The sequence below is a fragment of the Mercenaria mercenaria genome, chromosome 9 (genome assembly GCF_021730395.1).
Source record: "Mercenaria mercenaria strain notata chromosome 9, MADL_Memer_1, whole genome shotgun sequence".
Classification (NCBI taxonomy): domain Eukaryota; kingdom Metazoa; phylum Mollusca; class Bivalvia; order Venerida; family Veneridae; genus Mercenaria; species Mercenaria mercenaria.
In genome coordinates, this window is record NC_069369.1 from 63,221,509 (window position 1) to 63,235,687 (window position 14,179).

A 14,179-nucleotide genomic window follows, 5' to 3' on the forward strand; every position below is an offset into this window, starting at 1 on the left:
CGGGGTATCCGAATACACCTAATCCGAAAACGAGTTTCATGAGTGATAACTGTGGTCGATGTAAAGAATTATATACAGAGATCAAGAGAGGTCAATATTTCTTCCGTATACAAAATGGCCTATTTCAATTTGAGTTAAAAATAATGTCGACAATTTTTCGGTTTCATGCATATTTTCAGAGACTGTATATATGAATAGTATATACTTGTCAAACAGAACAACACCATCACGTTCAGTTTGGACTTTTAAGGCTTTGGGTTGAAGGACGGCACTTATACCGAAAAAGAAAACAGGTTCACGCTGCTTTTGTACTTTACGGATGACTTTAAGACCATTATCATGCTGTATTCAGATATAATATTACGCCCACGAAGACAGAAATTTCTTCATTAATTATACCATAACAAGAATTTGTAACAGAGTTACCAACGTCCCCCACCTAGGGACATTTTTCACAAAACATTGCAGACCAATACAAAATATTCTAAGTAATAAGGCAACATACTAACATTGTACATAAGTCATAACTATATATCATATAATTCATGAAAACATTATGGAGTTTGAAAATGTCTGGAAATCTATACCTGATGAATGCTTTCAAACGCTAATATCTGTATTGTAAAGATTTAATGTGATTCAATTTTTGAATTTGTAAGGAAAATAAACAAGAATGCCACAATACGCCCGTTATAGCAAACATGTTTCTCTACACTAGCACCTGTATTTTTATATGGATTTTTTGTTATTTATAGTAACAACAAAGGGAAGTTAATCCTAGAAAAACAAAGTCTATACAATATAAGTCTACACGAAACTCCTTAACATGTAGAGATAGGTCAAAATACATCTAAAAATTGGATGTAACAAGCATATTGAACCACAGAAAAGTGGTCTCTATTTTTCCCTACAGCCAGAAAAAAGGTTATAATATAAGCTATATTTAGTAACAACAAAGGGAATTAGTTCTAAAAACAAGGGTGCCTCATGGTGGTGAACATTTGGGCCAAATTACATCAAAATCCCTCCATGCATGCAGAAAAGGCGCTCCGGACAAAGTCATTCATAAATTTGACCTCTAAGACCTAGGGACCTCGTTCTTCCGCATGACAAATCAACTCATTATAGGGAATATTTTGCCAAGTAATTTCAAAACCCCTTGATGAATGACAGAGTTATTGACCGTACAAGAAACAGACCATGTTAACCTTTTACCTCTAACTGTGACCTTGACCTTAGAGCTAGGGGTCTGGGTCTTGCGCATGACACGTCGTCTCATTATGAGGAACATTTGTACCAAGTAATTTTAAAATCGCTTGATGGATGGCAGAGTTATGGACCGGACGCCAAACAGATCCTGTTAAACTTTGACCTCTAATTGTGACCTTAACCATGAAGCTAGGGGTCTGAGTCTTGTGCATGACACGTCGTCTCATTATAGGAAACATTTGTGCCAAGTAATTTCAAAATCCCTTAATGAATGACAGAGTTATGGATCGGACACGAAATATATCGTTAACCTTTGACCTTTAAGTGTGAACTTGACTTTGAAGCTAGGGGTCTGAGTCTTGCGCAGGACACGTCGTCTCATTATGAGGAACATTTATGCCAAGTTATTTAAAAATCCCTTAAAGGATGACAAAGTTATAGACCGGCCACGAAATGTGAAGGACGAACGGACGGAGGAAAGGAAGGACGGGCGGATGGAAGGACGGAAGGACGCAGCCTATTTCTATATCCCCTTTTTTCCTCGAAAAAGGCGGAGGACAATAATATGTCAGGTAACAGTTTAGGCAGTAACGGGGCTAGAATATTTCTCTTGCATACCACTTTCGTTTTGTAATTATTAGTCCCCTACTGGGTGAAAATCAGTTTCAAGGACTGTGAAATTTCCACTTTTCCGTCAATCCGTCCGTCATTCCGTCCGTCAGTCTGCAATTTCGTGTCTGGTCCATAATCTTGTCATTCATCAAGGGATTTTTGATATTACTTTAGGCTTTTTTTCCTGTTCGTTCCATAACTAATGCAAAACAGGATTTAAATATCACTTGGTACAGGTATTCCCCTGGACGAGACAACGTGTTATGCGCTAATTCTGGACCCTTAGCTGAAAGATTAAGGTCACACTTGGAGGTCAAACGCCAACCGGGCTTTTGTCCAGTCTGTAACTTACTCAACAATGCTAAAAGAGGTTTTGATATCACTTGGCACAAATGTACCCCATAATAAGACAATGTGTCATGCGCAACACCCAGAACCTTAGCTTAAAGGTCAATGTCACAAATGGAAATCCAAAGTCAGTAGGTTTTTTTCCATGTCTGCTCCATGACTTTGTCATGCAAAACATTTTTTTAAATATTACTTGGCACAAATGTTCACGATAATGAGACAACGCGTCTTACGCAATCCCTTACCCTAAATTTAAATTCGTATTTAAACGATGGAATTAACGTCCATAAATAGAAATGACGTCGTGAAGTTCCGGTCTATTTTTATAATTTGTAGCGTAACGATAAGGCTTTCCGTGAAATATTATTTTCAGAATATCCTGTGACGAAAAATAGCAGCTATCAAGATATTTGATTTTTATCATATTTATCATTATTTACCAAATTTCACATAAAAGATATATATTAATCAATGCAAGAATGTACGTCGTCATCAACATCACAAAAGTCATCTGGTATGGAGATGACACATTGATAATGTAGGTATAGGTAAAAGTACTATAAACGCCAGACTGGTCTGCAGGGAAGTAAATGTCAAGAAAAAAATTGTTTGAGGATGATCATTTTCAGGTAATAGAAGAAATTGAAGTAAATATTAATCGGGAAGGGACAGAATTTTATTGGGTGGAGTTTAAACGTTGGACGGGGAGTGTTTTTGTGTTTGAGGGATACAGAGAAATAATACGAAATGAAAGTCAGAAGTTAGTAATGAGAAATGTAAAATTACTAATGTTTTAGGGGAAAGGATTTAGGTAAAACGAAACAAATGTAAATCAGCAATACCCAAATCTACGTTCGAAAAGCGCAGTACCATATCAGTGTCTGTATGAATGTGTACATGATAAACATATACATGTACAAAAAATATGCAGATTAGTAAAAGATATATACTGTAGTGGGTGTATGATGGATACTAAGAAACAATATGACATAAAATCTATTAGCGTGAGAAAGGCAAAATGATATATTTTATTGTTGGTAGGACTGGTGTCAAAATAGGTTGAAATTTGCTTGAAAGGTATTTAGAAAAGATATAACATATAACTTAGTATAAGGAAGTACCGTGAACTTGTGGAGCATGTCCTAAGATATTAACCGGCGCATGCCATAAATTATTAACCAACACGTTCTGAACAACACAACACAATCTTAGGCTACCCAGTGACTACATTTTTAGAGAACCTAACCTAAAAACTAATGATGTCTGTAAGTTATCATTAGCAATTTTATGTGAGTTTTGTGATTTAAGTGCCAGTAATGAAAATCGGGGAGCGACCTACATTCTGGAAGCAGTTAAAAAGTATCAGAAAAAACGTGAATGTCTCCGACATAGGTTTTAATATTACTAAATTGTAAGCGTCTGAAAATTTGGGATTAAATATCTTTTTTTTTCATTATTTATCTACATAAAATCCTGAAATTCCCTAAATGTTAAACTGTTAAAAAGTACTGTAAAACATATATATGAAAATATTCTAATCAGTTTTAGATACACTATTAGTTTTTATACTCCATCAGATCAAATAAAAATATCGCTTAGTTAAAGCATAAGTAACACCAAAAAGGTAACCGCAAAATATGAGCGTGTTTGGAAAGGAAATTTTAGCACTAATTCTTATATTTACACCAGAAATGATGTATTTTGTGGAGATGAACTACCCTAATGAATTTCCGGTCTGTACGACACAGTCGTATGTACAAGTTGGGCGAAATGTAAACAAACAAAAACAGAATTTAAAATATTCAGTTATAAATAAAACTAGGAAAGATGAATAAATGAGACCTTAGAAAGGACTTTGAATTTAAAATCATATAGTGGTTGTATCGTTTATTTAATTCACATTTCACATTTATGTCGCATATACACATTCTAGCCTGCAGATCAGACACTGCTACTGTATTTTCCATAGACTTTCATGATCAGGAATGACCATGCCACATACCCAAAATTTAAGAGAATGACCATTAAAATGTGACAGCATTTCAGATACATGAAAAAGCAAATTTTTATAGGATTATCCAATCCGTTTTCTTACTTTTTTTCAGACAAACCTACCTCCTTTGTTGAATGGCATTTAGAGACAATATTCCCACTGACACTTACTATTATAAAGAAAGAAATAAAAAGGCACGCATTTCAATAAGAAATGCGATAAGAAATATTAAGATTAAGGCAATGTGACCGGTACAGGATGGAGCTTTTTGTTTTAGATTTAACGCCGTTTCTCAACACTATTTCAGCTATGTAACGGCGGGCAGTTAACCTAACCAGAGTTCCTGGACTCTATACCAGTACTAACCTATTCTCCGCAAGTAACTGCCAACTTCCCCACATGAATCAGAGGGGGAGGACGAACGATTTTAGATCATCACGGAAAACATATATCCCGCCCGGGGATCGAACTCACGACCCCGCGATCCGTAGATCGGCGCTCTCGCTACTGAGCTAAGCGGATGGACTCTGTGCATGATGGAAGACAAAATACCACTTGTTCAATGCGCATAGAACCAATTTCCCGAACTGCGTTTTTTAGGTTTTAAATGCGCGAATGAAATGGTAAAGAACATTTTCCCGTTCATAACCATGTTTTTATAGTATACCTAGGAGTATGGTATAACACGTACCGTGGCAGTTTCTTTCTGGTCTGGTGCCAGTGAGTAAATCCAGAATTAATCTGTACAAAAATGCGTGATCGTTTATTAATCTTGTATCAGGTTTTGCTAAAATAAGATGAAAAAGCTTTACTTTTTGAACTTTGACAATGATATTATTACAGTAGGTTTGGTAATTTTAAAAACCATGCCCAGGAATTGTCACAAATTCCCAAAATTATGACTAGGTAGATATTATATTACCGGTACATCTATAGTTAAGGTCGACACTTTTAGAAGACTTTTTTGTGAATATTATTAGGGTTTCGTAATTTTTCAGGGATGAAAACATTCGTCGATAAACCTGTCATTGACCATTTATTTATGATTATTCAACGCCACGAAATCCTACACGGCTGCGGAGATAACAAAACTCCTGCTATCAGATTTATAAGAAATAAGTGCATGAATAGCGATATTTTCTCGATAATTAGAAAAATGCTTACGTTATTCCAATTTAGAAATAGGCAGATTAAGCAAGATGCAACAATTAAACTTTACCTACCAGATCTGAGATATATAAACGACATATATCTTCAAAGTTGTTAGAAAGATGTTGACAGCGGTAAATATGTAGGGTCTGTATTTATCGATCTTCTAAAAGCATTTTGCCTTGTCGGCCTTGAAATATTTGTTTTATATTTATTTTAATTATATCTGCGGGAACAGACTCACCTAGTTAAGAACAGAAATTCACATTCTAAATGATGCTTGTAAACTCTGGAGTACCATAAGGCTCGAGTTCAGGACCTTTGCTATGTCTTCTATATATAAATGATACGACTCTTATTTCAGACGTGTTATAATTTACATGTATGCTGATGAATCCACTGATGAATCCACTGTTTATAAATCCGACACTCAAAAATAACCTAAAAACCTCAAAACACTAAGCCTTCTAACTTTTGAAAACAGATGCAGTTATCACTTGCCTGTACTGGCTTTTAAATGTGGCCATTACCCTGTATCAAAATATATGTCCAAGATATGAACGTTTGCTCACAAGGATCTCCCATCTTGGGCACGTAAAGATCGTTCTCTGTTAAAGTCGCCAACAAACTATTTGAAACCAACATTCACATATAAAGTCATACATTTGTGGAATTCAATTCATTAAAATGCAAAAAATGATACATTAATTCAAGAACAACGTTACTGATACTGAGATTTTAAAAAAACATTCTGACCATGCTTATATACGGTAGTATGTTCAGGACATGCAATTATTTTTTTAGGATTAAATTATCTTGAGCGATCAACATCTTATCTCGTGCACACGACATCTTATCTCGAGCGATCAACATCTTATCTCGAGCGAACAACATATTATCTTGAGCGATCAACATGTTATCTCGAGCGATCAACATCTTATCTCGAGCGATCAACATTTTATCTCGAGAGATCAACATATCATCTTGAGCGATCAACATATTATCTTGAGCGATCAACATATTATCTTGAGCGATCAACATCTTATTTCGAGCGATCAACATATTATCTCGAGCGATCAACATCTTATTTCGAGCAATCAACATATTATCTTGAGCGATCAACATCTTATCTTGAGCGATCAACATATTATCTTGAGCGATCAACATCTCATTTCGAGCGATCAACATATTATCTCGAGCGATCAACATCTTATTTCGAGCGATCAACATATTATCTTGAGCGATCAACATCTTATTTCGAGCGATCAACATATTATCTTGAGCGATCAACATATTATCTTGAGCGTTCAACATCTTATCTCGAGCGATCAACATATTATCTTGAGCGATCAACATATTATCTTGAGCGATCAACATCTTATCTCGAGCGATCAACATATTATCTCGAGCGATCAACATATTATCTCGAGCGATCAACATATTATCTTGAGCGATCAACATCTTATCTCGAGCGATCTAAATCTTATTTCGTGCACACGACATCTTATCTTGAGCGATCAACATATCATCTTGAGCGATCAACATATTATCTTGAGCGATCAACATATTATCTTGAGCGATTAACATCTTATCTCGAGCGATGAACATCTTAGCTCGAGCGATCAACATATTATCTTTAGCGATCAACATATTATCTCGAGCGATCAACATATTATCTTGAGCGATCAACATCTTATTTCGAGCGATCAACATATTATCTTGAGCGATCAACATATTATCTTGAGTGATCAACATCTTATCTCGAGCGATCAACATATTATCTTGAGCGATCAACATCTTATCTCGAGCGATCAACATCTTATTTCGTGCACACGACATCTTATCTTGAGCGATCAACATATTATCTTGAGCGATCAACATATTATCTTGAGCGATCAACATCTTATCTCGAGCGATCAACATATTATCTTTAGCGATCAACATATTATCTCGAGCGATCAACATCTTATCTTGAGCGATCAACATATTATCTTGAGCGATCAACATCTTATTTCGTGCGCACGACATCTTATCTTGAGCGATCAACATCTTATCTCGAGCGATCAACATATTATCTTGAGCGATCAACATCTTATCCTGTGGGATCAACATCTTATCTCGAGCGCACGACATCTTATTTATATATATTAAGGCCCTTTGTGTGTGCATTTAGGTCATCAGTAAAACATACGGACAAGTTGTTAATTAGGGTCCCGCCTATTCCGCTGTTATTTAAACTTCCCACAAGTACATGTACAAGTTTATCACATCATTTGAGAGAGCAATGCATATAATTGGTCGTCATTCCTTCAAAATCAAATGAACATAACCAATGATACATACTGCATGTTAGAAAAGCAACAAATTTCAGTTCGACTGATAAATTCGCGCAGAAAAGTTGCATGCATGAATTAAGGGAAAACAAGGAAATTCTTTAATATATGGGCGAAGCCTACATACTAATTTTTTTGTAAAGGACTTAAATTTTTTTTGCATCATCACTGATTTTTTACAGCCTTTTCTTATCAGTTTGCGTATTTAAATTTCCAACCTTGCAAACATGTGAAACGGTTATAAGTATAATCGAAACAAAAACAAAAACGGTAGCAGCCGATGTTTTTACTAATGATCTGAATTCACACAAAGGTCCTTAATATATATTGATATGATTACCGAGAAAAGATGTTGATCGCTCAAGATAATATGTTGATCGCTCAAGATAAGATGTCGTGCGCACGAAATAAGATGTTGATCGCTCGAGAAAAGATGTTGATCGCTCAAGATAATATGTTGATCGCTCAAGATAATATGTTGATCGCTCAAGATAATATGTTGATCGCTCGAGATAAGATGCTGATCGCTCAAGATAATATGTTGATCGCTCAAGATAATGTGTTGATCGCTCGAGATAAGATGTTGATCGCTCGAGATAATATGTTGATCGCTCAAGATGATATGTTGATCGCTCGAGATAAGATGTCGTGCGCACGAGATAAGATGTTGATCGCTCAAGATAATATGTTGATCGCTCAAGATAAGATGTCGTGCGCACGAAATAAGATGTTGATCGCTCGAGATAAGATATTGATCGCTCAAGATAATATGTTGATCGCTCAAGATAATATGTTGATCGCTCGAGATAAGATGTTGATCGCTCAAGATAATATGTTGATCGCTCAAGATGATATGTTGATCGCTCGAGATAAAATGTCGTGCGCACGAGATAAGATGTTGATCGCTCGAGATAAGATGTTGATCGCTCAAGATAATATGTTGATCGCTCAAGATAAGATGTTGCTAGCTCAAGATAAGATGTCGTGCGCACGAGATAAGATGTTGATCGCCCGAGATAAGATGTTGATCGCTCAAGATAATATGTTGATCGCTCGAGATAAGATGTTGATCGCTCAAGATAATATGTTGATCGCTAGAGATAATATGTTGATCGCTCGAGATAAGATGTTGATCGCTCAAGATAATATGTTGATCGCTCGAGATAATATGTTGATCGCTCGAGATAAGATGTTGATCGCTCAAGATAAGATGTCGTGCGCACGAAATAAGATGTTGATCGCTCGAGATAAGATGTTGATCGCTCAAGATAATATGTTGATCGCTCGAGATAAGATGTTGATCGCTCAAGATAATATGTTGATCACTCGAGATAAGATGTTGATCGCTCAAGATAAGATGTCGTGCGCACGAAATAAGATGTTGATCGCTCGAGATAAGATGTTGATCGCTCAAGATAATATGTTGATCGCTCGAGATAAGATGCTGATCGCTCAAGATAAGATGTTAATCGCTCAAGATAATATGTTGATCGATCGAGATTAGATGTTGATCGCTCGAGATAACATGTTGATCGCTCAAGATAATATGTTGATCGCTCGAGATAAGATGTTGATCGCTCAAGATAAGATGTCGTGCGTACGAGATAAGATGTTGATCGCTCAAGATAATTTAATCCTTAAACAATAATTGCATGTCCTAAACATACCACCGTACTTATACACGCTGTTCAGATGATATTTCTTAAGCCACCGATTATGATAAATATTTTATTACAGGTGTTAGCTTTCAAGTTTTATTATATTGATTAGTGACTTTACATTTTTGTCAAATGAATTTCATTGATTAATACGTCTAGAGTATTACAAATTGTGTATTTTCACGTGTTTGTCGAATGTGTTTAAATGTGCTACTGTTATTTTTGTAGATACTTTGCATTTACATTTGCATAGAAGGCCATTTTGGAAGTATGTTTAATGTATACTATGAACTCTTAATATGTCACCTTTGCAAAATGAAATTATTATAATTATTGTTATTAGTTTTAAAGATCCAAAGGAGGTGTTTCAAACAGTGGGAAGAAGAATTTGCTCAAGAAAAAGAAACAGGAGAAGCAAGTTGGATATATTAGATTTCTGCAGGAAAGAAAAATTACAATGTTTAACTGCTTTTTGTTTGACAGGCTGGGATTGATTCTGGAGAGCTTACCATTGCGTTCGAAACGGAAGCAGCTTTCATGTACATTCAAGATGATAGTAATTACAAATCTGGAGTAAGTCCAGTTAAACAGTTTCGAAAAGGAACCAGATTTCTCGTACTCGATGCTAGAGGTATTTTATCATTATTTTGTACACAAGTTGATATTTTATTTAGAGATTGATATTATAATTCACGCAGACGCTCTTCTGTAAGTGCTTGACGAAGGCAATAGGCAAGAAACGCGTTATGGTTCTTGACAGTCTTACTTACATATTGATGACAAAATGTGTAAAGTTTCAAAGCTATAGTATTCAAGAAAAGCAAACCTAAAAATATCAAAATCATAATCAAGACATACCAGTTTTCATGATTAAAAGGGGCCAGTGATTTGACAAAATGCAGGAAAGAGTTATGGTTCTTGACCTACTTACTAATCTAAGTTCATATAATGAGAACAATGTTTCAAAGCTATGGCTCATAATATTCATGGAATGTAGACTTAACCAAAACGTTTACCAAGAAAATCTATTTTTAAGTATAACTGCTAGCAAGATTTTCACACAAATGTACATTTGTTGATCATATACCTAGATAGTTATCCCCCACGTCGAAACGAAAAGGGGATATGGTTGTCATGTTTTTCTGTCTATGCCTATGTCCATCTGAGCATGCGTCCATCAGTAACACTTTTGTCCATCTCCAAAATTATTAAACGGATTCAGGTAAAATTTCATACAATGACGGAACATTAAGAGAAAGTACAATGTATAAGACCAATAATGCTAACTTTTTAAATTATTCCCCTTCTTTGATTTACTCTTAATGCTTTTGTTTGGAACATTTCTCTAAAATAATTGAAAAGTTTTTTCACATAATGATAGATGCCAGAACCACAGTTCTATCCTGCTTATTTTTTTAAAATTTTCTCTGTATATCTAATTTACTCATAGCACTTTTATCCGGAATATAAACGAAAACTGTTAAAGGGATTAATTTACATCTTCACATTATGGCAGAGGAAATTGAACGAAAATACACAGTACAAGAAATAGAATACTATCTTATTCTTTAATTATCTCCCTTCATTTAATTTACTCGTTACATTTTTGTTATCATTGTAACTCCAAAACTATGATTCGAATTTGATAAAACTTCACACAATGACTGAGAACATTGAATGAAAGTTCAGTGTATATGAACCATAACTCCACCTTGCTTACCTTTTCAATCATCTACCTTCTTTGATTTACTCATAACACTTTGGTCTGGAGTATAACTCGAAAACTAATAAATTGATTTTGTGTTAAAACTTAGAAAATGACAGAAGATATTGGGCGAAAGTACAGTGTACATGAACGATAACCCAGCCTTACTAAGTGTTTCAATAATCTACCTTTACTAAATCTCTTTGTCAGTGACATAACACTTTAAATGCAGAAGCGCATTTATTCAAACTGTATATAAAGATGGAGAGCATTAAGGAAATGAACAATGTGCAAGAACAATAACTTTACCAATGCTTTCTATTTTAAATCTTCCTTTATTGAATTGACTTGTCATTGGCATATCTCTCATCCAATACCTTAATATTCATACAACACACAAAGATGGATAACACGAAGGATCTGTATAATAAACAATACATATATCTCAAATATGCTCACTTTTTAATTATTATCTTCCCTTACTTGAAATAGTCATAACACTTTTGTTTGGAGTAGAAAACCACTTTTATTTAAGGGATTCTGCATAACTTCACACATTTACAGACAATATTAAGTGGATGTGCACTGTATATGGAACATAACTTTACCTTGCTTCATTTTAGAATTGTTAACATTTATAAAATGTACTTCTCAACGCTAACTATTTATATGCTAATAGGAATGTATTCAAACTACATTCAAAGATGGTGGGCATTAAGTGAAAGTGCTGTGTTAAGGAACTACAACCCTGCCTTGATTACCTTTTTAATTATATACCTGAAATATATTTACTCTTAACAGTCAGGAGTATACTTTCAAGACAATTTAATAAAAGGTTTTGTTAAGACTTCACTTACTGACAGAAGATTTCGCGAGGGAGTGCATTGTACACAAATCATAACTGCGTTGCTGTCTTTTAAGTTATCTTTAACAGATGTACTTTAAAATTTCGAAAATCATTTATTAAAAATTCGTAAGCGTTACAAACATTTTGAACACATCATTTCTTGATGACACTCTTTTTCCTATTTCCTCCTTTTGCCACCTTTTACACAAATCGGTTGCTTCGGCGGGTGGTGGCGATGGTTTACATGGCATTTGTTCTAATTATATCGATTCGTCACAAAAACATTAATGTCAGAGCTAAACCTAGAAAACCTCCTAAACCGTTGGTTTAAATTTTAAAACAAGTGACCCACTACGAAATTTGTTAAAGTCGTCCATATCTGTCAAAAAAGCCTGTGATGCTGAGGGTGTCCAATTTTCCCTGTATGGAAAACAGGCCTGTTTTCAAAATAATTTGGCAGAAATGTGTTTAAGATTAATGAAATTTTATCATTAACTTAAGAAATATAAGTCAACCTTTTACGTCTTTCAGCCAAACTGTTCACAACTACAGTTTATGAAGTATGCGGGAACAAATCAACGCAGCTGTATCATGAGGCAGTTGAATCGTGCGGTGGCGACAGCGTTAGGGAGGAAATAGAGAAATTCATGTCAACTAATTTTGGTATTTATTATATTTTCATTGTGAAGTTATTTTACATCGAAGAAAAAAGGGGCACATAGAAATGGGATGCGTTATTCTGTCCATCTATCCGTTTGTCTGTTCTTCACAAGTGTCCAGTCCATAACTTTGCCATTCATCAAGGTATTACTTGTCACAAATGTATCCCATAATGAGACACAAGATCCAAACCCAAAGCTCAGAGTTCACGGTCACACTTGAAGGTCAAAGGTTAAGAAGTTTTTTCCTGCCTGTTAGATAACTCTACGATTCATCAAGGGATTTCAAAGTCACTTCGTACAAATATTTCCTATGAAGAGACGACGTGTTGCATGAAAGACCCAGGCCCCTATCTGAAAAGTCAATAAAATCTGTATTTTTGTTTTAGTTAGGTTTAACGTAATTATTGGTCAAATGTCGACTTTCCAGCTTTGATGGTGATGGAAGACCACATGTGTAAGATCTGTTGGGAGCATAGAATGTAACCAGGCAAAATGTTAGCAGACTGATTGAGTATGTTCATAAAGGTAATGAAATGTGTAAACTCCTCTAGCCCCCTAGCACCGGCTTAAGTGGTATTCTTTTACAGTGGTATTGTGTGTACTCATTGATTATAAAGAACCAGAATATATAACAACTCTGAGTCCTAAGTGACACTTATATGCCAATGAAACATGGGTGGATATTAAGGTACCTTGGCACAATCAAACAGTCAACATAAAAATGAAATGTCCAATGTTAAACCCAAACCTCTAGCTCAAGGTTAAAGCCACACTTGGTGATAAACGACTTTTGATAATTTGTTTCAGTCTGGTCTGTAACGTTTTTATGCATGGATGAATGTTCACAATTACAAGACAATAAGTTTCATTAACACCGTATAACTTTTGTTTCCCAAAGTCATGCATCTCATTAATTTTGTTTACTAATTACTACAATTTCTTCTTACCAGTTTAAAATAAATCACATTGTTCCACCAGATTACATTAACATTTGTAAGCATTCACCGATAACAGATTTCCAGACATTTTTAAATAACATACCTCTTCAAAAATTATATAATATATGTAAGTATGATTGACAGACATTTTAGTATATTGCCCCGTGTTGTATTTACAGGCAATATGTTTTGTGAAAAATGCTTGTAGGCTGGGGGCGCTAGTATGTCAATGTAAATAAGCATTTAAGCTCAACGTCTTTTAGAATATATAAAATTATTGGGCTCACCTGTCCGTCGGGTCCGATGTCTACGTCGGCCTCGGCGTCCCGAGATAGTTTAGTTATTTATGCTGGTAGCTCGGTTATCACTGGTGGGAATGGACTGAAACTCAACACACTAGGTCAATGTTAGGACTTTCATGAGGAGAGTTACATATTTAATTACCTCTCTTGAACAGACTAACTGAAACTGAGTCTAAAATTGTGTTCCTTTGCTGCGTTTCATGCTTCCTAAAGGTCTTTTCAGAGACTTTATTTTCATTCAAGGGTCCATCATAATAGGATTTTGCTTTTGTATGCATGTAAGGTGGTATCTCATTAACCTCTATAAGAAATGAACTAGAACGTCACACACGCATTCGTTGTGCTGATCTGAGGTCCTTTAACTATGATTATGTTTTTACACAGTTATGCCCTTTTTCGACTAAACAATGTTTGGTCAAATGT

At 35.2% G+C, this 14,179-nt stretch overlaps 2 protein-coding genes across 2 annotated transcripts in view; both read left to right on the forward strand.

The window, feature by feature from the left end:
• The window catches only part of LOC123547274 (WD repeat-containing protein 6-like), a 197,122-nt gene that overhangs the window by 116,484 nt on the left and 66,459 nt on the right, over positions 1-14,179 (forward strand). The gene's annotated exons all lie outside the window — the stretch shown is intronic.
• LOC123547288 (uncharacterized) overlaps positions 1-14,179 on the forward strand; it is a 69,750-nt gene that overhangs the window by 27,093 nt on the left and 28,478 nt on the right. The window contains exons 7-8 of the mRNA XM_053551548.1: positions 9,786-9,933; positions 12,386-12,517. Coding sequence (XP_053407523.1) covers positions 9,786-9,933; positions 12,386-12,517 — 280 coding nt within the window. The remainder of the gene's footprint in view (positions 1-9,785; positions 9,934-12,385; positions 12,518-14,179) is intronic.